A 27048-nucleotide genomic window follows, 5' to 3' on the forward strand; every position below is an offset into this window, starting at 1 on the left:
GAGGAGGGAGAGGAGGAAGAAGAAGAGGAAGGAGAGGAAGATGCAGAAGAGGAGGAAAAGAGGAAGAAGAAAAGGAAGAGGAAGAAGAAGAGGTAGGGGAGGAAAAGGAGGAAGAAGCTAGAAGAGGAAGAAGAAGAGGACGAGAAGCTAGGAAGAGGTGGAAAAGAATAGAAGAAGAGGAGGAAGAAGATGAAGAAGAGGAGGAAAAGAGGGAAGGGGACAATAAGGAGTAAGAAGAGGAAGCAGGAAGAAGAGGAAGACTAGGAAGAGTATGAAGAAGAGGAAGAAAAGGAGGAAGAGGATGAAGAAGAGGAAGAGGAAGAAGAGGAGGAAATAGAGGAAGAGGTGGGAGAGGAGGAAGAAGAGAAAGAGGAAGAGGAGGAAGAAGAAGAGCAAAATCAAGAAAAAGTAAGAAGAAGATGATAATGAAGAAGAAAATCAAGAGTGAGAGGAAGAATCAGCAAGAACAGTAGGACGAGAAGCTAGGAAGAGGAGGAAAAGTAGGAAGCAGAGGAAGAGGAAAAGGAAAATGAAGACGAGGACGAGGAGGGGAAAAGAGGGAAGAGGGAAAAGGAGAAAGAAGAGGAAGAGGAGGAAGAAGAGGAAAAGGAGGAAGAAGAGGAGGAAGGAAAGGAGGAAGAGCAGGAAGAAGAGTAAGAGGAAGAAGAGGAGGAAATAGAGGAAGAAGAGGAGGAGGAGGAAGAACAGGAAGAGGAGGAAGATGAAGAAGAAGAGGAAGAAGGAAGGGAAGAGGAAGAAGAGGAAGAGGCAGAAGAAAAGGAAGAGGAAGAAAAAGAGGCTAGAAGCTAGCGAGAAAAGGAAAAGGAGGAAAAGGAGGAAGAAGAGGAAGAGGAAGAATAAAAGGAGAAAGAAGAGGAAGAGGAGGAAGAAGAAAAGGAGAAAGAAGAGGAGGAAGAAAAGAAGGAAGAAGAGGAAGAAGAAGAAGAAAAGAAGGAAGAATAGGAAGAGGAGGAAGAAGAAGAAAAGAAGGAAGAATAGGAGGAAGAGGGAGAAAAGGATTTTATTTCTTGAGAGGTTCTTTTCACTCATTATTCACTATTGCTTTACACCATTGATTAGGTTGCAGTACTTAGTGTTCACGAGCGTTATTGTTGTTCAGAAAAATCAATACGATGCTAGCTATACGAGCGCGAAAAATCTCAAGGGGTCGGAACGTATAGGGTTAAATTCCGCCGCAATGTTGCCTCTCTTTCTATCTTCTATCGATATTTCCACGCTGACTGCTCTTCTGAACTTGCTAACTGCATGCCTCCCCCCCTCCCGCGGCCCCGCTGCACTTGACTTTCTACTCATGCTCATCCCTATACTGTCCAAACCCCTTATGCAAGAGTTAACCAGCATCTTCACTCTTTCATCCCTCACGCTGGTAAACTCTGGAACATTCTTCCTTCATCTGTATTTCCTCCTGCCTACGACTTGAACTCTTTCAAGAGGAGGGTATCAGGACACCTCTCCTCCTGAAATTAACCTCTGATTTTGGACACTCCTTTAACCTCTGTTCGGGAGCAGTGAGTAGCGGGCCTTTTTTTCTTTTTTTTTTTCTTTGCGCCCTTGAGCTGTCTCCTTAGATGTAAAAAAAAAAATAAAATAAAAAAAAATTAATAATATACGGAGGCGACAAGCAGATACATGCCGGCTCAGGTTTCCCGCACGGCCGAGCACGCCGTATATCAGCCAGGCGGGCTTTTTGAACATCCGGCGCGAAGGGGTTAATCAATAATTTATAAAGTTGTATTAGGTCTCCCCTTTCTCTTCTTTGTTTCAGTGTTAGTAGGTCCATTTCCTTGAGCCCTTTTTCATATGACAATGCCTCCAGTTCAAAAATCATTTTTATTGCCATCCTTTGTATTCTTTCTAGTTTCTTTATGCGTTTCTTTTTATGGGGAGACCACACAGTTTCTGCATATTCCAATTTTGGTCTAATCATAGTGGTTATTATTTTTTTCATCATATCCTTATCCATGTAGTGTAATGCTAATCCTATATGTCTTACCATTCTATACGTATCCCCGGATATCCCATTAACATAACTCTCAGACTTTTGATTATCCTGTATTGTCACTCCCAGATCTCTCTCTTCTTGAGCTTCTTACAATATTTCTCCATCTCCCATTCTACATGTCCCTTTTGGTCTCCTTTCACTCTTTCCCATTTCCATTACATGACATTTCTTCACATTGAACTCCATCTCCCATTTCATACTCCAGTCCTAAATCTTATTCAGATCCTCTTGCAAAATTTCACAGTCATTACTCTCTCTTATATGTCTCAGCAATTTCACATCGTCTGCAAACAGGCTCATGTAACTGCTTACTTTCTCCAGCATATGATTTATATATACTAGGAAAAGTATTGGTGACAATACTGATCCTTGGGGCACTCCACTATCTACAATTTTCCATTCTGACTTCTTGTCATTTACCACTGTTCTCATCTCTCTTCCCTTTAAGTAACTTTCCATCCAGTTTTTCATTTTCCCTTTCAATCTTCCTTTATTTTCAAGCTTCCATAGTAATCTTGTATGTGGAACTTTATCAAAAGCCTCCTTCAGATCCAAGTACATGCAATCTACCCATCCATTCCTCTCCTGTGTTATGTCTGTCACTCTTGAGTAAAAGCTCAGTAGGTTTGTTACATATGAGCGCCCTTTTCTAAAGCCATACTGTTTTTCTGTAATTATATTGTGTTCTAGTAATTTTGTCCATAGTTTCTTTATTACTTTCATGCATATTTTACAAACTACACTGGTCAATGACACTGGTCTGTAGTTCAGAGGTCTTTCCTTTTTCCTGCTTCTATATATAAGGACAACCTCAGCCCTCCGCCATTCCTTTGGTAATTTACCAGTTGATATTGAGCACTTCATACAGTCGTCCCTCAAATAGTACGGTTTCGGTTTTATATGGATTGTCATGTAAGAATTTTTTTAGGGTTTTTAAATTTCCCGCTCATCGCATCAAGTAGCCATGGCGTGAGTGGCAACACTGTTCCAGCAAAACACCTGCTGAAAGCACCCCAAAGCATTCGAGAAAGCTGTTCACCTTGCAGACGAATTCAGATTTAGGAGAAGTTACATTTTTTGCAGGGAGAGCAAACCACGTGAATGAGAGCAGTGTTCGCTGAATCTATCTTAGTGTAAAAGAAATTCTTGCCGCAGTAACTGGCAGTGCCCCAAGAGTGCTGCAAGAGTGGAGATAAAGGCCGTCCTTTTACTAAGCCTCGTCGTTGCTACGGTAACGGCGTACGCTGATCTTCCTGGTGACACATAACATGCATTACTAGCTGTCCTGGCTGATGAACTCCTTACAACAGAAGATGAAAAGGAAGCTGCAGTGGTTATGGTGGCACAGAGAGGTGAAATGCAATGGAAACACTTATATGTGTTTGTTTGGGCCGCCATATTTGGTGATGACGTCATCACAGCACAAAGGCGCTCCACCTCTCAAAGGCGGGAGCCAGCGGATGTGTTGAGTTGGCAACTCGTGCTGCCATGTCACATTTGAGAGCACTCGTGATGTTCCGAGAGTCCCGATTCCCTCTCTCAAATGCACCCCAGGAGTATTTCTAGGGGGGGCACTAATTTTATACGGATTTTTGAACAGTACGGAGGTCCTGGGTCCCTAACCCCCGTACTATTTGAGGGACGACTGTAAGCATTTTTTCAATATAAAACCTGAGACTCCATCCAGTCCTATTGCTTTCCTCTCTTCCAGCTCCTCCATTGTTTTGTATATCTCCTCTTTAGTTACAATGACTTCATCCATATGAACATTTATCTTGTCATCTCGTGATACACTGAATTGCGATTCTTTTGTAAAAACTTGCTGGAACCTCTTGTTTAGCAGCTCTGTCATGTCTTTAGGATCTTCGATTATCTTATTTCTATCTTTCAGTCTTTCTATTTTTTACCTTGGTTTGATTTTTTTCATATATGAATCAATACAAGTTTAGGTTCTTCCTTGCACTTTTCAACAATATCCTTTTCATATCCTTTCTCTTCTTCTCTCCTTATTTTCACATATTTATTTCTTTATATCTTAAAATCTTCTTTCTTCCTTTGATTCATATTTCTTTTCAATCTCTTCCATGCCTTCTCTCTTTTTTCCTTTGCATCTGCACATCTTGCATTAACCCATAAGAGCTCAGCATTGATTTACTTACCTTTTACTCCTCCAGGTCACTAAAAAGGCAATTTTTTTTTTGATCTCATATAACTCAAAATGGTTACAAAAATAAAGAGTTGAAGCTCGAAATCGCCATTTTTAAATGTCCAGCTGGAGCTTTAAATTTGGCTCGCTCAGTGATGCTGCCAGACCTATGATTTTGGAGCGAGGCAACCTTTTTTTTTTGCATCGTTTTTTCAATATTTTTTCATCTGCGAAATATATGTGTATAATAGATACTTATTCATAAAGAAAAACACATGTTTTCGTACAAAAATGATTCAATTTGCAAAATTTGAGTACTTTTTCCCAAAACGTTTTTATTTTTATTTTTTATACTTACATACTCTACCCTAGCTTCTCAGAATTGCAGCAGGGTATGATATTCTTCAAAACAAGGCTCAATGTCTAGAGGTACAGTAGAGCCCCATTTAGCGCGAGAATTAGGTGGATGAACGCGGTCGCGCTAACTGAATTCGCGCTAATTGAATAAAGTAACCAATATGAAAAAAAATATTTGATGCACCCGTGGGTCTGACTTTTGGGTTTGATAATTACTCAAAATAATCACTCACATTAAAAAAAAAAAAAACCTACGATTGGCTGAGCTCTGAAAACATGCTTGTGATTCGCTGGGAGTCCGATGATGTCATCACTGGCGCTCACCCGGTCAGCGGCCTCACTGCCTTAAGGCAGTATCATACTTGGCGGCTTGTGCCGCGCATCATGGCGGCTTGTGCCGCGCATCATGGCGGCTTGTGTCGCGCATCATGGCGGCTTGTGCCGTGCATCATGGCGGCTTGTGCCGCGCATCATGGCGGCTTGTGCCGCGCATCATGGCGGCTTGTGCCGCGCATCATGGCGGCTTGTGCCGCGCATCATGGCGGCTTGTGCCGTGCATCATGGCAGCTTGTGCCGTGCATCATGGCAGCTTGTGCCGCACATCATGGCGGCTTGTGCCGTGCATCATGGCGGCTTGTGCCGTGCATCATGGCGGCTTGTGCCGTGCATCATGGCAGCTTGTGCCGTGCATCATGGCGGCTTGTGTCGTGCATCATGGCGGCTTGTGCCGTGCATCATGGCAGCTTGTGCCGTGCATCATGGCAGCTTGTGCCGTGCATCATGGCAGCTTGTGCCGCACATCATGGCAGCTTGTGCCGTGCATCATGGCGGCTTGTGCCGCGCATCATGGCGGCTTGTGCCGTGCATCATGGCAGCTTGTGCCGTGCATCATGGCAGCTTGTGCCGTGCATCATGGCGGCTTGTGCCGTGCATCATGGCAGCTTGTGCCGTGCATCATGGCGGCTTGTGCCGTGCATCATGGCAGCTTGTGCCGTGCATCATGGCGGCTTGTGCCGTGCATCATGGCAGCTTGTGCCGTGCATCATGGCGGCTTGTGCCGTGCATCATGGCAGCTTGTGCCGTGCATCATGGCGGCTTGTACCGTGCATCATGGCGGCTTGTGCCGTGCATCGTGGCAGCTTGTGCCGTGCATCATGGCAGCTTGTGCCGCACATCATGGCGGCTTGTGCCGTGCGTCTTGGCGGCTTGTGCCGCGCATCATGGCGGCTTGTGCCGCGCATCATGGCGGCTTGTGCCGTGCATCATGGCAGCTTGTGCCGCGCATCATGGCAGCTTGTGCCGCACATCATGGCGGCTTGTGCCGTGCATCATGGCGGCTTGTGCCGTGCATCATGGCGGCTTGTGCCGTGCATCATGGCAGCTTGTGCCGTGCATCATGGCGGCTTGTGCCGTGCATCATGGCGGCTTGTGCCGTGCATCATGGCAGCTTGTGCCGTGCATCATGGCGGCTTGTGCCGTGCATCATGGCGGCTTGTACCGTGCATCATGGCAGCTTGTGCCGTGCATCATGGCAGCTTGTGCCGCACATCATGGCGGCTTGTGCCGTGCATCATGGCGGCTTGTGCCGTGCATCATGGCGGCTTGTGTCGCACATCATGGCGGCTTGTGCCCTGCATCATGGCGCCTTGTGCCGCACATCATGGCGGCTTGTGCCGTGCATCATGGCGGCTTGTGCCGTGCATCATGGCGGCTTGTGCCGCGCATCATGGCGGCTTGTGCCGTGCATCATGGCAGCTTGTGCCGTGCATCATGGCAGCTTGTGCCGCACATCATGGCGGCTTGTGCCGTGCGTCATGGCAGCTTGTGCCGTGCATCATGGCGGCTTGTGCCGTGCATCATGGCAGCTTGTGCCGTGCATCATGGCGGCTTGTGCCGTGCATCATGGCAGCTTGTGCCGTGCATCATGGCGGCTTGTGCCGTGCATCATGGCGGCTTGTGCCGTGCATCATGGCGGCTTGTGCCGTGCATCATGGCGGCTTGTGCCGTGCATCATGGCAGCTTGTGCCGCACATCATGACGGCTTGTGCCGCGCATCATGGCGGCTTGTGCCGTGCATCATGACAGCTTGTGCCGCACATCATGGCGGCTTGTGCCGTGCATCATGGCGGCTTGTGCCGTGCATCATGGCGGCTTGTGCCGTGCATCATGGCGGCTTGTGCCATGCATCATGACGGCTTGTGCCGTGCATCATGACGGCTTGTGCCGTGCATCATGGCGGCTTGTGCCATGCATCATGACGGCTTGTGCCATGCATCATGACGGCTTGTGCCGTGCATCATGACGGCTTGTGCCGTGCATCATGGCGGCTTGTGCCATGCATCATGACGGCTTGTGCCGTGCATCATGACGGCTTGTGCCGTGCATCATGACGGCTTGTCCCGTGCATCATGGCGGCTTGTGCCATGCATCATGACGGCTTGTGCCGTGCATCATGGCAGCTTGTGCCGCACATCATGACGGCTTGTGCCGCGCATCATGGCGGCTTGTGCCGTGCATCATGACAGCTTGTGCCGCACATCATGGCGGCTTGTGCCGTGCATCATGGCGGCTTGTGCCGTGCATCATGGCGGCTTGTGCCGTGCATCATGGCGGCTTGTGCCATGCATCATGACGGCTTGTGCCGCGTATCATGGCGGCTTGTGCCGCGCATCATGGCGGCTTGTGCCGTGCATCATGGCGGCTTGTGCCGTGCATCATGGCAGCTTGTGCCGTGCATCATGGCGGCTTGTGCCGTGCATCATGGCGGCTTGTGCCGTGCATCATCGCGGCTTGTGCCGTGCATCATGGCAGCTTGTGCCGCACAAGCCGTGCATCATCGCGGCTTGTGCCGTGCATCATGGCAGCTTGTGCCGCACATCATGACGGCTTGTGCCGCGCATCATGGCGGCTTGTGCCGTGCATCATGGCGGCTTGTGCCGCGCATCATGGCGGCTTGTGCCGTGCATCATGGCGGCTTGTGCCGTGCATCATGGCGGCTTGTGCCGTGCATCATGGCGACTTGTGCCGTGCATCATGGCGGCTTGTGCCGTGCATCATGGCAGGTTGTGCCGTGCATCATGGCGGCTTGTGCCGTGCATCATGGCGGCTTGTGCCGTGCTTCATGGCGGCTTGTGCCGTGCATCATGGCGGCTTGTGCCGTGCATCATGGCAGGTTGTGCCGTGCATCATGGTGGCTTGTGCCGTGCATCATGGCGGCTTGTGCCGTGCATCATGGCAGGTTGTGCCGTGCATCATGGCAGCTTGTGCCGTGCATCATAGCGGCTTGTGCCACGCATCATGGCGGCTTGTGCCGTGCATCATGGCAGGTTGTGCCGTGCATCATGGCGGCTTGTGCCGTGCATCATGGCAGGTTGTGCCGTGCATCATAGCGGCTTGTGCCGTGCATCATGGCGGCTTGTGCCGTGCATCATGGCGGCTTGTGCCGTGCATCATGGCAGGTTGTGCCGTGCATCATGGCGGCTTGTGCCGTGCATCATAGCGGCTTGTGCCGTGCATCATGGCAGGTTGTGCCGTGCATCATGGCGGCTTGTGCCGTGCATCATGGCAGGTTGTGCCGTGCATCATGGCAGGTTGTGCCGTGCATCATGGCAGGTTGTGCCGTGCATCATAGCGGCTTGTGCCGTGCATCATGGCGGCTTGTGCCGTGCATCATGGCAGGTTGTGCCGTGCATCATGGCAGGTTGTGCCGTGCATCATGGCGGCTTGTGCCGTGCATCATGGCAGGTTGTGCCGTGCATCATGGCAGGTTGTGCCGTGCATCATGGCGGCTTGTGCCGTGCATCATGGCAGGTTGTGCCGTGCATCATGGCGCTTGTGCCGTGCATCATGGCGGCTTGTGCCGTGCATCATGGCAGGTTGTGCCGTGCATCTTGGCAGGTTGTGCCGTGCATCATGGCAGGTTGTGCCGTGCATCATGGCAGGTTGTGCCGTGCATCATGGCAGGTTGTGCCGTGCATCATGGCAGGTTGTGCCGTGCATCATGGCGGCTTGTGCCGTGCATCATGGCAGGTTGTGCCGTGCATCATGGCAGGTTGTGCCGTGCATCATGGCAGGTTGTGCCGTGCATCATGGCAGGTTGTGCCGTGCATCCTGGCAGGTGGTGCCGTGCATCATGGCAGGTTGTGCTGTGCATCATGGCGGCTTGTGCCGTGCATCACGGCAGCTCGTGCCGTGCATCATGACGGCTTGTGCCGTGCATCATGGCAGCTTGTGCCGTGCATCATGGCAGGTTGTGCCGTGCATCATGGCGGCTTGTGCCGTGCATCATGGCAGCTTGTGTCGTGCATCATAGCGGCTTGTGCCACGCATCATGGCGGCTTGTGCTGCACATCATGGCGGCTTGTGCCGCGCATCATGGCGGCTTGTGCCGCGCATCATGGCGGCTTGTGCCGCGCATCATGGCGGCTTGTGCCGCGCATCATGGCGGCTTGTGCCGCGCATCATGGCGGCTTGTGCCACGCATCATGGCGGCTTGTGCCGCGCATCATGGCGGCTTGTGCCGCGCATCATGGCGGCTTGTGCCGCGCATCATGGTGGCTTGGCGCAATTTTCAAAATTCAGTCGTGGTGGCTGCTAGCGCTAACTGAGGCTTTCGCGCTAATTATTTTTTTTTCTTGGTAGATGGTGGCTCGCGCTAATTGCGGTTCGCACTAGGTGGGGCTCTACTGTATATCACACTCATGACAGTAGTAGTGAGTGTCGCTCCGTTTTCTTGGTCATCTTTTTGTGTGACTGCAAACATGACAGGCTTTCTCGACTTTTTTCTTTTTCATGTCTGGTCGTGGCTGCAAGGTGCAGGGAAAGTGCCGCCCTGTGAGGCGTACAGGATTGTCAGCAGCATGACGTCCTGGGGTAGGGCGCTCCACAGCATTTTCTTCCAACAACTGACGCACCGCTTCGAAGACAAAATCTTGTAGAGTAGGATTCTTGCTTGTCTTCTCTTTGAATAATATGTGAGCATTCAGCATCGTTATATCAACTAGGTGGAAATTAGTTTCTTGTACCACTTGAGTGTTTTATGGGCACATTCTATGGAGGAAATCATAGCGTCAGATTTGTCTACTAGACGCATGTTGGTATTGTGGTCAAGCATACACTCTGGTTTCATAATGCGTTGTCTGGTGGTACTATCAATGTTGTGGCTGAGAACCATTTGAGGGTGGTGGATGATGGTGAGAAGTGTTACCTCTCATTTATCTTTCCATATAACTGCGAGTGTCTTTGGCTTTCTTGTAGGCACAGTCTCCCTTGTTTGATAGAGGAGGAAAATATGGCATGTATTTTCTATGCTTCCTCACAGTTCCACACCCACCTGTCTGTCTAGACCCTAGAGGAAAGAAACTCAAATAGTGCTGGGCTTGTGTACCAGTTGTCTACGTATAGTACATGATTTTTTTCTAGATATGGTTCCATAAGTGTCATTACTATAGCTCCTGACAGTCCCAGGCTCTTATCATCAGTGACCTCTGTCCCAACCCGTGTATACAACACAATGTCCTGCACAAAACCAGTCTTGCAGTCACAAAGTGCAAATAATTTAAGGGCAAACCTGTGGCGTTTTGATGGTATATGTTGGCGGAGACTGATATTTCCACGCAACATCAAACTCTCGTCAATGTTGATGTTTTTGTGGGGATAAAAAGCCTCCTTGAACTTACTTCTCAGATGATCAAAGACTGTCCGAATCTTGTTAATTTTTTTCAGTTATTTTGTCTGCATATGCCTCCAAGTTATTAGTGCTTGCAATATATTGACGAATCTGTTCACTGGCATGACTTTGCTGAAAATTGGTGACTTGGCTACAGGGTCGGTAGTCCAATAATCCCTGTAGTTATTTTTCTTGACCACTCCCATCAGCATCACCAGAGCCAAAAACATCTTCATCTCAGGTACTGTAACATCATACCATTGATATTCGCGAGACTCAGGACTCAACATTTTCCCTCCTCTCATGAAATGCACATAGCAGTTTGACTCAGTTACAATTGTTTCCAAGACATTGTAATAACAAGGGAGTCAAGTCGAAAAAAAAAGTTATTTTTTTCCACGGGTCGGAACCCATAAGCTCTTTTTCATGGATTTCAATACCTTGAGTTTCGCAATCCTTGAGTTTAACACCATACCTTCAGAATGAAGCAAGCGCGAAACTCGAGAGGGTACTGTATGTTGCCTACATTTTGTACGAGCCAGAACAATGTAAGTATACTTATATGAATACTCATACGTAAACATGCGCGAATACATGTAGCGACACTTAAAATTACACAGCACCATTAATACAAAGCCAATCACTTTCATTTTTTGGCTGTGAATAGTCTTTAGGTATGCCTAGAGCCCTATGGAAAATATTCTGAAAGTTTCCCATATAGAAAGGCATAATGGTATTTCTTTTAGTATGTTCATCAAACATCGCTTAAAATCGTGTTTTTTTGTCACTCTTTCCTCTTAATACTCCTATCTCCTTTACCCTATCAACAATATCTAATCATAGGTCCCTAGCTACTTGTACAATCAACACTCCCTGCACTTTTCACGTAAATCTGATTGATTTTAGATTTTCTGCAATTAAAAGACAAAATTTAACCTTTAACTCGGTCCATTTAAGCCCGCGCCAGACATTTAATACTTGCGCTACGAGAAAAACATTGCTCGAGGATTATTTCTAGATGGTATAAGAACATTTTTAACCCAGTTTTGCAAAATGCTATATTTTGACCAAAACAGCCCCCCCAGGTGTCGCGTGCCCCCTTAAGTACTCTTCATTTCACTGAGTATACCATAGATGGAAACAAGTGTATTTTATCAGCGATATTGAACTATAATACATTGTCATTCGCATTGGAATTCGGAAGCAGAGCAAAAGTAAAGTAGTAAACAAAGCATATTTTAGCTCTTATTCTTATTCCTTTATTGTCCACACACATGTGTATGTTGTTTCTTTCTCATTAGTTTTGACCTTTCTTATCTTCCTCTTTCTCTCTCAGGCCATAGGCCGTTTTGTAGTGAAAACACTCCATTTCCTGCTCAGTGAGGGGAAATATGAAAAGTGTCGGACCACAGTTTTGCAGCAAGATGTATCCCACAGAGAGAGAGAGAGAGAGAGAGAGAGAGAGAGAGAGAGAGAGAGAGAGAGAGAGAGAGAGAGAATGATAAAATAGAGGTTACAATGAAGAAAAAAAAAAAAAAGATATAGTATGTACTATGGGCTATTTTATGCATTAAAGAAAAAATTGTATGGGACGAGATTGAACGGTGATCATGTTAGTGCTTGCTTGTACTGTTGTACACTGCCATGTACAGTCATCGTCAGAGGCAGTCATGGCGCGCCGCCTTGGGTTGAATGACGAACAAATTTACTTGGAGTTATTCATTTAGTATTTAATTTTGAACAATAACTGAAAAGTCAGAATGATTGAATCACTGATTCTGGTAACTGATACCGATTGACTGATTGAGTACGATTCACTGAAAAAAGAAAAAAAAAAAAAAAAAAAAAAAACCCTCAGCATGCTGCGCTGCAAATGTCTTCGATAGTTTTCTAAGTACCGCAAAAAGTACCGCAGGATTTTTTAATGCGGTCTGCGGTAGTGCGGTATTTTCAGAAAGTTTGCGGTAGTGCGGTACTTTTTTTGTGATGCAGTACTACCGTACTAACTACCGCACTTGCCCACCTCTGGTAAATACACACAGCCGAGACACCAAAAGAGGCACACGCACCGGCAGATAGCTCCGCTGATGAGCTGATTGGTGCCGTACCAATGGGGCCTAGAGTAGTGTTTACAAGGGACCTGGGTGATGAACACTGTGGTTCTGTCTCCTATTATTGTAAGATGAGTGGGAGGGAGGATGATTTGGGGTGAAATACACCGAAGGGAAGAAGAGGTGGAGCATGAAGGAGGGTATGACAGTGATGATGGAATGTATGATTCTGCAACTTTTTTGGGATTCGCGAATAAAGAATCGGCTATTTATAAGAGAATTTTGCTTATGGAGATGAAATTGAAAAAGTGGATCAGAACAGTAAAGTTGCAATTAAGATTGCAGAAGGCAACAGAGGAATTATTGTACAGAACAATTAAGTTAAGGGAAATAGAAGGATGTAAGGAAGTATATATAAATAAAAATAAAAATGAAGAGGAAAGGAAGAAATGGAATCAACTTCAAGCAGAGGCAAAAGAAAGGAATAATGCACGATCTGAAGAGAAAAAAAAGAGGTATTTTTTTGGCGAGTTCTGGGAGATTGAATCAAGAAATGGTACATAAAGGAAAAGCCAAAAGAGAGCAGAAGCTAGACAAAATTGAAACTAATATGGGATTAAGAGTGATGTATACGAATGTAGACGGGTTAATATATAGTAAGCTGGAATTACAAGACTACCTACAGGAAAAGGAGCCCAAGATAGTATGCTTAACAGAAACTAAACTAAATGAGAGAGAGAGAGAGAGAGAGAGAGAGAGAGAGAGAAAAAATAGGCTGCTCTCTCTCTCTCTCTCTCTCTGGGATACATCTTGCTGCAAAACTGTGGTCTGACACTTTTCATATTTCCCCTCACTGAGCAGGAAATGGAGCGTTTTCACTACAAAACGGCCTATGGCCTGAGAGAGAAAGAGGAAGACAAGAGAGGTCAAAAATAATGAGAAAGAAACAACATACACATATGTGTGTGGACAATATACACATATGTTTGTGGACAACATAAACACGTGTGTGGAACTCCTCCTCCCTTGAGTTGCCAAGCAGCCAGCCAGCACACTATATCATAAGCACCCCAGGGGCAACGGAATCGTGTGTGTGCATGTGAGGACAGGAACACAATCCAGTGGGGAAATGCAGAGAACATAAGCAACCTTGCTAACCGATTAGCAACATTGTTATGTGCAATAGCAATGTTTTGGACTTGCAGAGAGCCAAACAGTGACGTCACGACCTTGCTAGAATAACAACTGCCTCGGAGCAGTTGTTATTCTAGCAAGGTTTCATACCTTAAAGTTTTCTTTTACTTAAAATAGCAATTCAAGAGTATAGAAAGCAAATCTATGTAAAACTTTGATATGTCATACACAAATACGAGTAAATAACAATAGCTGGGGCAGTTTCTCGCCCTCCGGCAGTCATGGAGTTCCTTTACGCTGTATGGTATGCTCGCGCACACAGGAGGGAAAGGCGTTTTCGCGATCGCCTTCACCCTTAAGTGATAATGAACTCATCAAACACTACTGGTTCCCTTGATGTAAGCTGATTCAACTCATAGAAGAATTGGAGCCGGCACTGCGAAGGAGGACAAGGAAGGTTCATGCTGTTCCTCCTCACACACAGGTCTTGATAGCCCTGCAAATATATGCAAGTGGTTCCTTTCAGCACGTTATTGGAGACGTTACTGGTAGGTTATTTCCAATGTCTTTTGCATGTTTCTATACTGCGGTCCCCACAGCCTTGTGTACAGTGTGTGATTTGTCTTTCCTCCCTCTACTCGTGTGATGGGTGTAGTGTCAGCCTTCCCTCCCTTCCCACCTGTCGACTTCTGTACATACCCAAATTTTGAACCATAAAGATGTTGACTTGTTGAGTTTATAGCAAGGTCAGTTAACACTTGGTCCATCCCAATGCCAGTCAATACAGCTTCCACTGAAAATTATTCCTTTACATGAGTTCAATTACTACTACTTAGGAGGGACACACCGGTACCTTATGGGTATTATTTCGGTCTTTCACCAGTCTCAACATGGCTTTTCTTACCCTTCTTATCAGATAGATCTTCTCATTCTAAGTAATTTCAACCCCATATATGCCTACCACAAATCATTTAAAATCCTGACAGCGATTTTTTAAAGTTAGTGGGTTTCTTGCAGGCACCTCGGGGAGCAATGTGGGGGGCTGAGAGGGAAAGCGTAACACCCAGGGGGGTTGAGTTCAAAACAGGCTGAAAACTACCAGAAAAAAATAGTTTTGTCTGGAATAGAGAGACTGGTGAAAAAACGAAAATTTACCATAACGTGTGTGGAACAACAATTAAACCCAATCAAACATCAAACCAGTATTTTTTTTTTTTTTTTTTTTTTTTACAGCTAAGGAGACAGCTCAAGGGCGCAAAGAAAAAAAAAGAAAAAAAGGGCCGCTACTCACTGCTCCCGAACAGAGGTTAAAGGAGTGTCCAAAATCAGAGGTTAATTTCAGGAGGTGAGGTGTCCTGATACCCTCCTCTTGAAAGAGTTCAAGTCGTAGGCAGGAGGAAATACAGATGAAGGAAGATTGTTCCAGAGTTTACCAGCGTGAGGGATGAAAGAGTGAAGATGCTGGTTAACTCTTGCATAAGGGGTTTGGACAGTATAGGGATGAGCATGAGTAGAAAGTCGAGTGCAGCGGGGCCGCGGGAGGGGGGGAGGCATGCAGTTAGCAAGTTCAGAAGAGCAGTCAGCGTGGAAATATCGATAGAAGATAGAAAGAGAGGCAACATTGCGGCGGAATTTAAGAGGTAGAAGACTATCAGTATGAGGAAGAGAGCTGATGAGACGAAGAGCCTTAGCCTCCACTCTGTCCAGAAGAGCTGTGTGAGTGGAGCCCCCCCACACATGAGATGCATACTCCATACGAGGACGGACAAGGCCCCTGTATATGGACAGCAACTGTGCAGGGGAGAAGAACTGGCGGAGACGGTACAGAACGCCCAGCCTCGAGGAAGCTGATTTAGTAAGAGATGAGATATGAAGTTTCCAGTTAAGATTTTGAGTTAAGGATAGACCGAGGATGTTTAGTGTTGAGGAAGGTGATAGCTGGGTGTTGTCAAAGAATAGGGGATAGTTGTTTGGAAGATTGTGTCGAGTGGATAGGTGGAGAAACTGTGTTTTTGAGGCGTTGAAGGACACCAGGTTCTTCTTGCCCCAATCGGAAATAATAGTAAGGTCTGAGGCTAAGCGTTCTGCAGCCTCCAGCCTTGAGTCGTTAAGTTCCTGAAGGGTGGGTCTTCTATTAAAAGAAGTTGAATAATGCAGAGTGGAATCATCGGCGTAGGAATGGATAGGACAGTTCGTTTTGGAAAGAAGATCATCAATGAACAACAGAAAGAGAGTGGGAGATAGGACAGAACCCTGTGGGACACCACTGTTAATAGATTTAGGGGAAGAACAGTGACCGTCTACCACGGCAGAAATAGAACGGTCAGAAAGGAAACTGGAGATAAAGGTACAGAGAGAAGGATAGAAACCGTAGGAGGGTAGTTTAGAAAGCAAGATTTGTGCCAGACCCTATCAAAAGCTTTTGATATGTCCAGCGCAATAGCAAAAGTTTCACCGAAACGGCTAGAGAGGATGACCAAGAGTCAGTTAAGAAGGCTAGAAGATCACCAGTAGAACGCCTTGCGGAACCCATACTGGCGATCAGATAGAAGGTCAGAAGTGGAAAGGTGCTTTTGAATCTTCCGGTTAAGGATTGATTCAAAAGCTTTAGATAGACAAGAAAGTAAAGCAATAGGACGGTAGTTTGAGGGATTGGAGCGGTCACCCTTCTTAGGGACAGGCTGTATGAAGGCATACTTCCAGCAAGAAGGAAAGGTAGATGTTGACAGGCAGAGGCGAAAGAGTTTGACCAGGCAGGGTGACAGCACGGAGGCACAGTTTTTAAGGACAATAGGAGGCACTCCATCAGGTCCATAAGCCTTCTGAGGATTGAGGCCAGAGAGGCATAGAAAACATCATTTTGAAGAATCTTTATAACAGGCATAAAGGAGTCAGAGGGGGGATGAGTAGGAGGAATATGCCCAGAATCGTCCAGAGTGGAGTTTTTAGAAAAAGTTTGAGAGAAGAGTTCAGCCTTAGAGATAGATGAGACGGCAGTGTTGCCGTCAGGACTGAGGAGTGGAGGGAAAGATGAAGAAGTGAAGTTGGAGGAGATGTTTTTGGCTAGATGCCAGAAGTCACGGGAAGAGTTAGAGAAAGCAAGGTTTTGACATTTTCTATTAATGAAAGAATTTTTGGTTAGTCGGAGAGTAGATTTGGCATGATTTCGGGCAGAAATGTAAAGTTCATAATTAGCATTAGTTTGAAGGCTCTGGTACCTTTTGTGAGCTACCTCTCTATCATTGACAGCACGAGAACAAGCGTGATTAAACCAAGGCTTTTTAGCGTGAGGAGTAGAGAAAGAACGAGGAATGTATGCCTCCATTCCAGAGACAATCACCTCTGTGATGCGCTGAGCACACACAGAGGGGTCTCTATCCTGGAAGCAATAATCATTCCACGGGAAATCGGAAAAGTACATCCTCAGGTCGTCCCACCGAGCTGAAGCAAAATGCCAGAAGCATCGCCTCTTCGGTGGGTCCATGGGGTGTACAGGAGTGATAGGACAGGATGCAGAAATAAGATCGTGATCGGAGGAGCCCAACGGAGAGAACAGTTTGACAGAATAAACAGAAGGGTTTGAGGTAAGGAAGAGGTCTAGAATGTTGGGCCGATCTCCAAGACGGTCGGGAATACGTGTAGGGTGCTGGACCAACTGCTCTAGGTCGTTGAGGATAGCAAAGTTATAGGCTTGTTCACCAGGATGGTCAGTGAAAGAGGATGAAAGCCAAAGCTGGTGGTGAACATTGAAATCTCCTAGGATGGAGATTTCAGCGAAGGGAGAGTGGGTCAAGATATGCTCCACTTTAGAATTCAAATAGTCAAAGAATTTTACATAGTTGGTAGAGTTAGGTGAGAGATAAACAGCACAGATGTATTTAGTAATAGAATGACAGTGAAGTCTTAACCAGATGGTGGAAAATTCAGAAGAGTCAAGGTCGTGGGCACGAGAGCAAGTGATGTCGTTGCGCACGTAGGCGCAACATCCAGCTTTGGATTGAAATTTAGGATAGAGATAGTAGGAGGGAACAGAGTAGAGATTGCTGTCAGTAGCCTCAGAAACCTGTGTTTCGGTAAGGAAGAGAAGGTGAGGTTTAGAGGAGGAGAGATGATGTTCCACAGAATGAAAGTTAGAGCGAAGACCGCGAATGTTGCAGAAATTGAGAAGAAAGAGGTTCAAGGAGTTATCAAGACACCTCTCGGGTCGGCAGCCAGAAGGGGAGTCCTCCCTGGGGGAATTTGTGGTCCCCCCCCCAGTCGGGGACTCCGAGGCTTGGTGTATGTGCGCCATTTTGAAATTTTAATTTTGGGAAAAGGTGTACATGGGGGTCGTCTAATATGCGAGAATATGGGCGGTTCAAAGCCTCGCATATCGCAAACTCGCATATTAGGAACCTTAAAAAGCATGTAAATAATGGTATATGGGCGGTCAGCCACATTTTCCCAAACTCTTTAACCTAGTATATCTTTTTCGTATCATATAACTAAGTGGAGATACACATCACCAATGTACACATAATCCACAGTAGATTCACCCATACCTAACTCCCGTCCAAATGAAGAATTGCCTTTTCCTTTCTTTTTCATGTCTATCACTTTTAACTTAGTTTCCAATGTAATAAACTGCTTTTTCGAGTTCTTTGGAGGCGCCATAATGGCAACAACAGCAACAACAATAGCCCACAGGCTAGCTTGCACACAGCACAGACACAGCTTGTGAGAGCAATGGCTGCTTTAGACGTACTGATGAAGAGAACACGTGGAGCCGTCTCACAGAGTAGAGTTGCCAGATTGCGCCATTGTTTATTTCCCTTCGGGAAGTGAGTAACAGCAAGTTCATTATTTGGTAGGAAATGGATGTTAGCGAAGTCGGGAACATGAAATGAATGAAAAAAAAACTTTTCTCTTACTACCGAGTCAAGTCACCGCTCCCACGTGCTCCACCCCCCAAGGGGGGGAGGGAGGGAGGAAGGAGGTCGCATATGAGGTGGTTCGCATATCCCAAGTTTGCATATCAGGCGACCCCCCTGTATATGTTGTGTGAATGCAGTGTGGTGTGGATAGAGAGAGGATCTGTCTTTAGAGAGCATGCTGAACTACTCTCCGGTGTTGGTGAGACAATAGGGAAACGGTTTGTGAGGACATGGGAAGGGTCTTTGGAGGGCTTCAGCTCCCTTCTCACCTCCCATATATACCTTAAGTAGTATAATTTATTATTTATAACGTAAATTACAGGGTTATCTCCCAGCCCTCAGATGACAGCAGCAGCAGCTCACTATAAAACTCACTACGATTGGTTGTTGACTCCGATGACATCATTGCAAGCCTCCTGCCAATCAGTTGCCTTTCCATCATAGCAAGGTACCACCAACCTTGCTATGCCTCGTTTCTACATCCCGAGTTTAGCAAGGTTGCCGAGTAATGCTGTTAGTACTGTTGAACCTCACTAACTCGGACCCCGGCAACTCAGACTTTGAGCTAAGTCGAACTCTGACCGACCCAGGGACTAAAGTCCGAGTTGTGGTTGTGCTCGACAGTACAGACTCTGACCGGCAGGTGGCCATCGGTCCGTGTTGTTTACATAGCAGCGTCGCAAGCACCATGTGGTTGCTGCTGTTACTTCTATTATTTTCAAGCCAGATTGTGATTGACACATGTGACTTTTTGTGCCAACATGTCCTCAAGAGCTTCAAGACCAAGTGGGGTGAAGAGGAAGGTCACCCCCGCATTGGCGCCGCCTGGGCAGTGTTTTCGTTGGGGCCCGCGTGTGTGTGACTGTGCCCACCATGGGCCTGGGCTCCTCAATTTACGAATTCTTGTTTTTCACATGTTGCGCGGGACCCCCCTCCCTTCTTCCATCTCTTCTTTCTCAAATAGAAGAGATGGAAGAAAGGAATGGAGTCCCGCGCAACATGCGGAGGATGGGAATCGGCAAATTGAGAAGCCCAAACCCACAACAAATAAAGCCATGCATGCTTGGGCAGCGATGGGGATTCCACTCAGGCGGCGCCGAAGGGGGCCTGGATGCCAACGCTCATCATGGCCATCACCATCATCAGCCACCCGTCAGCTGTTTGGGCCCAGCGCGCGGCCGTGCCTGTCTGCACGTGTGCGCTTGGCCGCCCGGATGGGTGGCCAAGTGCACCAGATAAACCTACCCAGCCGTTAAATTGAGGGTCAAGTGTATTTTAGGTTTGCTTTTGAGGTTCTTTGTTTTTGTTTTTGTTTTCAAATCCGTCTATGTCAGACATTCGTGTCGAGGCTCAACAGTATTAGCAAGGTTTTTTAGCAATGCTTTCTCTGCATCTCCGCACAGGCAAAGACCCATTTACTGTAATCCTCCCCTGCATGAATACAGATGGAGAGAGACCACAGGGAAGAGGCAGGAAGGAAGGAAGAAAGAGAACAAAGACAGCGGAATGGGTGTGAGGGGGAGGCAGGGAGGGGAGGCTGCACCTCCCACGTGGCCCCACGTCTCAGAGCCCCAGATCCGAAGTGGTGGTGAGACAATGCACTATAGTCCGGCAAATCTTAAGTGGCGGCTCTGACGTAGACAGCCCGGTAGACACTGGTGCTATGTCTCCAACTGACCTCGCGCACCGTGCCTCTCACACCCTTCTCTCTCTCTCTCCCCGTGTCTCTCTCTTTCTCTCTCACTCTTGTATAAAAACAAATATGGTTTTTATGATTGATTCTCTATCTGTGAGTGAATACAAAGAAATTTGTACAACACTTGGCAGCGTTGCCACCGCGGCGTTGTCAGCTCAAGTCAACCCAACACACCGCAGTTGCCAGTTGCTCTGCCTGCTTTAATTATCGCATTTCTGCCATTTTTTGGTGTGTGTCTGCCATCTGCCATACAATATCAGCCATATGGCATAATTATGATAAAATATGGAGACTGTACCTATATATGGAATGCCAGGACCGTCAAGCAAATTTTGATGTGAGTCATCCAGGTAAATGGTGAGGTTCCGCTGGAGATGGCCAGGGAGTGGGGAAGGAGTGGTCGCTAAGAACATTAAAATATTACACTTTGACCTTATTTACACACCACCCAAGGGGTAAAGAGTCTTGGTGCATTTTTTGAAGAGGTTTATTATTAACGATTTTATAAGCCGGGCTAGTGGTGATAGATTTTGTAAATAGGTGTCTTATGCAAGCTCTGATGTGGCAATTTCAATTTCATCAATAATTTATCTAATTTTTTTCATCACGCCAATAATTTATATTAAATAAATAAATCCTTGTCTACGATTTAATGTGCAGCATAGATAAGATGGAATGTTGGTTATGTTGGGCCAGCTGGATGCCGGATGCGCGGGAACTCCGAACTCCGCCACCCGGCCTTCATGGCGGAAATTCCGTCCACCCGACACGGGTTAATATTATTATTATTATGCATTGTCGTGCACCATACTCCCCGAATGAGAGTACACCCCCACTTTTCTCGCACACACACACACACACAGAGAGAGAGAGAGAGAGAGAGAGAGAGAGAGAGAGAGAGAGAGAGAGAGAGAGAGAGAGAGAGACATGGTGTGCGAGTTCAGTTGGAGACGTGGCAACAGGGTCGAGCGGGCTGTCTACGTCAGAGCCGCCACTTAAGATTTGCCGGACAATAGCCAGCCACTTGGCAACTCGAGGGAAGAGGAACTCCACACATACACATGTATCATTTCTTTCTCATTATTTTTGTTATTTTCTGTTACAATTGATTGTTATTGTGAGGTACAAATGCGTGCAAGACACACTTACGTTCTTACACAATAATAATAAAAATGAAAGTCAAATAAGACACTGTATCATATACTATCGTACAATATCTGGGAAGAAATAACACATATGTTGGCTAAAGCATGCCAGGAAGCAGGAGACGCGTCCTCAGATATGGTACTTGGCACGCAAGGATGCAGTATACGCGTCTTGTGCTGAAGGGGTTAAACCTCGCCTCTTAAGCTTGTCTCTTATACATTTTATAGTTTTGTGGATGCTTTCACTGACTATAATTTTGCAAATTTGAGCTTCATGCCAATTACATTAAAATTTGGTGCAAAACTGTGTGCATCACTGTATTCTTGAGGTGTCCGTTTCACTGATTAATTTTTTTTAGGCCAATTTTTATTATTTAATTATACAGTAAAACCTCACCATTTGCGCCCTCGCCATTTGCGCGGCCCTAATTTGCGGCCATCATCCCACCATTTGCGCATGGGTCTTGTCATTTGCGCACCTCGCCGCTATGGTAACGGCATCTCACTGGCAGCAAAATGGCATCCGCTAATCTTCTGAGGACGTTTACTAGCTGTTCTGGCAGCAAAATGGCGTCCATTGATCTTCTGAGGATGTTTACTAGCTGTTCTGGCAGCAAAATGGCGTCCATTGATCTTCTGAGGATGTTAACTAGCTGTTCTGGCAGCAAAATGGCATCCATTGATCTTCTGAGGATGTTTACTAGTAGCCTTTTCCATTTAGCGTAACCCGTTTCTGGGTCATGATCTGTAGAGTCCCTTGATAGATAGAGTCCCGACAGCCTAAGATTTGGACGCCATTATTGGCCCTGTCTTCGCCGTGAAACCGTGTGCTAGTGTTTGAAAAGCGCGGCGAAAACACAGGGCCAATAATGGCGTCCAAATCTTAGGTTGTCGGGACTCTATGAGGGACTCTACAGATCACGACCCAGAAACGGGTTACGCTAAATGGAAGATGCTATAGCTGTTCTGGCAGCAAAATGGCATCCATTGATCTTCTGAGGATGTTTACTAGCTGTTCTGGCAGCAAAATGGCATCCATTGATCTTCTGAGGATGTTTACTAGCTGTTCTGGCAGCAAAATGGCGTCTGCTGATCTTCTGAGGACATTTACTAGCTGTTCTGGCAGCAAAATGGCGTCCGCTGATCTTCTGAGGACATTTACTAGCTGTTCTGGCAGCAAAATGGCGTCCGCTGATCTTCTGAGGACATTTACTAGCTGTTCTGGCAGCAAAATGGCGTCCGCTGGTGAGCTACAACTGTCTACCACCCCCGCGCCCTCTGCTGCCAGTGAAGAACACTGCCAACGTACACAACATGTCGTTTCCCGCCTTAACCCGATCGCCTCTCCTCGTCTCAAGGTGACTGTGATTATTCAATGTTTTCTGCCTCACCTTTGCACCACCATCATGCTGCACGCAGCGTCATCGAAGCCTAAGCCCCGGAAGAACCCGATGATGACCATAGCACAGGTGGAAGGGATTAAGAAGGTGGACAGTGGAAGAAAAAAGCGAGAGATTGGCCGTGAGTATGACGTGTTTCCTGCCAGCAGACTTTTCTTTTTTTTGCTGGCAGGGGGGGTTTTGGGCTGTGACCGCCCATATGTATTTTTCCCTATAGGTTATTAAGTTCGCCATTGGCGCACCTTCAGACCGCCCATATGTGTGCAAATGGTGAGGTTTGGCTGTATGTTAATTGGGGTTGTTCTGAGATGGGTCTGTGCAGTTTTCAGTGGAATTCGAATAGTTATCAGTTTAAACGTTTTTTTCAGGTTTTCCACCCTTAACCCTTTCATTGTTAAATCCTCGCAGCGAGGACTAGCGTAACTTGCCAATGGTGCTAAATCCTCGCTGCGAGCTCCAGTCGCACTCAAATTTCCCGTGTGAGTGATGCGACTATTTCTCACCCCACAGCATTGCCAATTCAGTGTTTTTTCCTCCAAAGCTGGTGGAAAATCAGATCAGCCTAGTACGGAAAAGTGCAGAAAATCTACAGACGAGTAACTGGTGGATGTTGTTGTCCAATATAGCGGCATTGTTGCATAGCTTCACCTATCACCTGACTGATATTTTGACCAAATAGTTGTAAATTTTGCAGTTGGCAATACTACCCTGCCAGCACCCCATCAAGATATCTACTCAGTAGTGTCATGCCCCGGTAGCTTATTTTTCTATCTATTTCCCAACATGACCTCCACGTGTATCGAAACAACACACGAGAAATTAATCAGTACCAGGAGAGGGTATTCGCCGGCTGCCTGGGATTGAACCCACGACCAGCGTGATGAGAGAGCCACTCCCTACCGAGTCTGCCAAAGAGGTACCCCACTGGCTAAGTGGGTTATGGGAGGCTCATTCATCAGGCATAGTCGCCGCACTACACGACTTTCCCCTCTATGTAGATTAATTTCTGTGTGTTGAGACCTTAAGACTGTGATCCATTGTGGTGCACTATTTCACAACGTCCCGTAGAGACAAACTCCAACACTTCCCATTTTCTATTACCCGTGGAGCATGGGCCATCCTACCTGTTGCCCCTTCAGGGAAACTCAACAGAACTGCAGGAGAGGATGCCCACGGCTATGCCACCACTCTCATGCCCCGGGAGCTTATTTTTCTATCTATTTCCCAACACGACCTCTGTGTGTATTGAAACAACACACGAGAAATTAATCGATACCAGGAGAGGGTATGCGCTGGCTGCCTGGGCTGGGATTGAACCCGCGACCAGCGTGACGAGAGAGCCACTCCCTACTGAGTCGGCCAAAGAGGTACCCCACTGGCTAAGTGGGTTATGGCATAGTCAGGCATAGTCGCCGCACTACAGTAGTTGCCTCAATATGGCTGACTGCCGCACACGCATAAATGTACGTCTTCACAGGCAACACCCTGAACGTGCCTGTCCGTTCACAGGAGAGGCTTATATAACCGAATCTTATAGATCTTGGCCTCCTCTTTCCAATGTTTTTTTTTAGTTTTTCAGCTGTGATGAACAGTTTTTGAGATACAGAGGTTGAAAGATCTAGCACTAGAGTCACTTACTGAACGTGCTTGTAAGTTCCTGAGAGAGGCTTACATAACCATATCTTATAGATCTTGGCCTCCTCTTTCCAATGGTGTTTTTGTTTCTTTGCTGTGAAAGGTGGGTTGATAGCTGAGACATGTGAGGATGCAGAGAGCACACCACAGCTCTGACTCACGATTCAGAGTTCCCAGCTAGGAAATGAGCAAGTGAAGTAGAAAATAAAAAAAAAAAAATGGGGAAAAAACAATATTTGTTGATTTTTCTGCTAAGAGTACCACACATATGCGCATGAAAGCTCAGCGCTCCGAGACACGCTGGCATGGTAAATACAGGTAATAAAAAAAAAATTTCCGACCCAATTTATCTACGTACATATATGATAGTATACCATTGAAAAGACATGCTTTCTGTATTTCTATGTAATTTTTTTGCAGAAAACAATTTTTCTGAGGTAAACCCTTGACACGGATCCCTTAATTTGGGTTTGAGTTGATTCCACAAAAAGAGCCATCCAGTCCCAGATCATTTTATCCCCCCTGCTAAAGAGCACAAATCCCATTTGATGTGAATTCCTTTGGTATCTATTTCATGCTATATATAAGGTATACTGAATTATAAAGAAAAGAGGATATGGTAATAAACTGAGGAAGACAAGGTGCCTGAGGGATATCAAGAAACACAGATTTCTCATAGATGAACTGATACCTGAAATGACCTTGAAAAGGAAATAGTACAAACTGTTCATGAACTTAAAGCTTGATAAACTGAGATTTGGAGATATGTACCTTCAGTTTAGCTTGATTCTCATATATCACAAGTAAAATACTCATATACTGACACAAACACACACACTTACCCATATTCGGGTTTGCTTGAATAATTCCAGGACGGACTTCTCTTGCCCACAACATGTATGCAGTAAAACGAGACTTCTGTAAAGAGATATAGTAATTGGTAAATATCAGAGCTGGGCATCGCTAACGAATTTGAACTTCCATTATCACAAATCCGCTAACTTATTCCATAACTTTCGCAATCACAATTCTGCAAATTTTGAGATTTTGTTTAAATCACAATCGAAAATAGCTACACATTATTTGCAGTCTTCTGCCACAAAACTTAGACACCACAAACGCAATCCACAAACAAAAATTCTTTTATCAATAGCCCTCGAGTCTCTTTTCACTCTATTTGCGACGTAATGCTATAGCTAGGCATTCAAAGTTTCAATTTTTTTTAATGAACAAGAGTATAAAGAAAACTATTTTTTCATGCCCAGCTTTGACCATACATACGCTAATGGTACTTCAAATATGGATGATTTGTAATCATACTAATTAATTTGTAATATTCTGATATGCATCTATTTTAAACTTATTTTTAATGAGAAGGACCAAAGGAAGTTCATTAGTGTGACTATTTCCATATTCATATGCCCTGTCTCCTTCAAAATACTTATAATGTTTATAATAAGATCCCCTCAGAGGTTTATGTGAATAAGCTTTTTGTAAAAAAGTAGAAAAGGCAACAACTTAAAAAAGTTTTGACGTTACTCAGTTTTTATTTTAATATTTGAAGAATCTATCAGATTGAGGCTGTCCCTTACATACATCAAAAGAGATTTAAGAGTCTAAGAAATCCTCCTCCAAATTCTCCATTGTCACCTCCTCCACTTCCTCCACCTGCTGTTCCATGGTGACATTAATTTCTGGCTGTGGTGCATTGGACAGCTTCACCAGCTTGGCTTGGTGTAGGATCTGTAGGCCTACTAGCCACGCTAGATATCTTTAGGTATTTGTACATGGTCACGAACTCACGCACAGGCAGTGCAAGAAGTTGGGGCAGCGGATGTGAACACATACGTGGTCCACTACAAAATGACATACTGGCCACCAGTAGGTCTGTCATACAACTGAGTTGCGGGAGATGAAGAGCCAGTACATGTTCACAAAGGCGAAGTCAGTGGCGATTGGGAGGCAACTTGCCTTAAAATAGAACTGCTGGCCAGTGACTTGTAGTACACGACTTGAATCTCTACTTGCCTCATGTAAATTAGCCTTTAGCAGGGGTAGGTGCACTGGGAACCACGCTAGCTCTTCCACATGTCAGCAGAGGTTAGCGGAAGTAATACCGCAAATGCTAAGCCACAAATTAGCAATCTTTTTGTAGCATACGCAAATCTGCAAATGAAATGGATCTTCCGCTATTGCGGATTTGCGGACTAATTAGTGGAAGTGCCTAGCACTGGTAAATATATATATATATATATATATATATATATATATATATATATATATATATATATATATATATATATATATATATATATATATATATATATATATATATATATATATATATATATATATATATATATATATATATATATATATATATATATATATATATATATATATATATATATATATATAAAATATATATAAAAAACTACACTAGAGAGAGAGAGGGAGAGAACGGGAAGAGAGAACGGGTCGTTTTGAAGAAGCAGTTGAAGGCGGCTGCCTTACGATTGGCTGACAGTTCAGGAAACATGCTTGTGATTCGCTGGGAGTCCGATGACGTCATCATTGACGCTCACCCTTTCAGCGGCTTCACTGCCTTAAGGCAGTATCACAATGGCCGTTTTCGTCCAATCGTTGGGCCTACGGACAACACCTATACGCCCAACCGGGAGCAAGTTCATGGTTATCCATAAGCTGGTGTCACACTGGGCTTTTTTCTTCCCACCGCATTGGCGCCAGTTAGGGCAACCGGCAACTCCAACTTTTCCTGGTGTGCGTCATACACGGCCAAGGTTGCTTGCCCGTATCCACATCCACAACGTAAACAAAGCACTTGCCCTTTATCAACATGGCGTCGTCTGCTAAAGTAAG

General features: G+C 45.8%; 1 protein-coding gene across 3 annotated transcripts in view; it reads right to left on the reverse strand.

Moving 5' to 3' along the window:
- Window positions 1-27048, reverse strand: part of LOC127006495 (HMG box-containing protein 4-like) — a 183478-nt gene that overhangs the window by 81855 nt on the left and 74575 nt on the right. For 2 of the 3 annotated variants that reach the window (XM_050876429.1, XM_050876428.1), the window contains exon 6: window positions 25011-25086. In XM_050876429.1, coding sequence (XP_050732386.1) covers window positions 25011-25086 — 76 coding nt within the window. Of the gene's footprint in view, window positions 1-13655; window positions 13876-25010; window positions 25087-27048 lie in introns of those variants that run through there. The other variant, XM_050876430.1, reaches the window with a different exon arrangement.

Source organism: Eriocheir sinensis, chromosome 33 (genome assembly GCF_024679095.1).
Source record: "Eriocheir sinensis breed Jianghai 21 chromosome 33, ASM2467909v1, whole genome shotgun sequence".
Lineage (NCBI taxonomy): Eukaryota > Metazoa > Arthropoda > Malacostraca > Decapoda > Varunidae > Eriocheir > Eriocheir sinensis.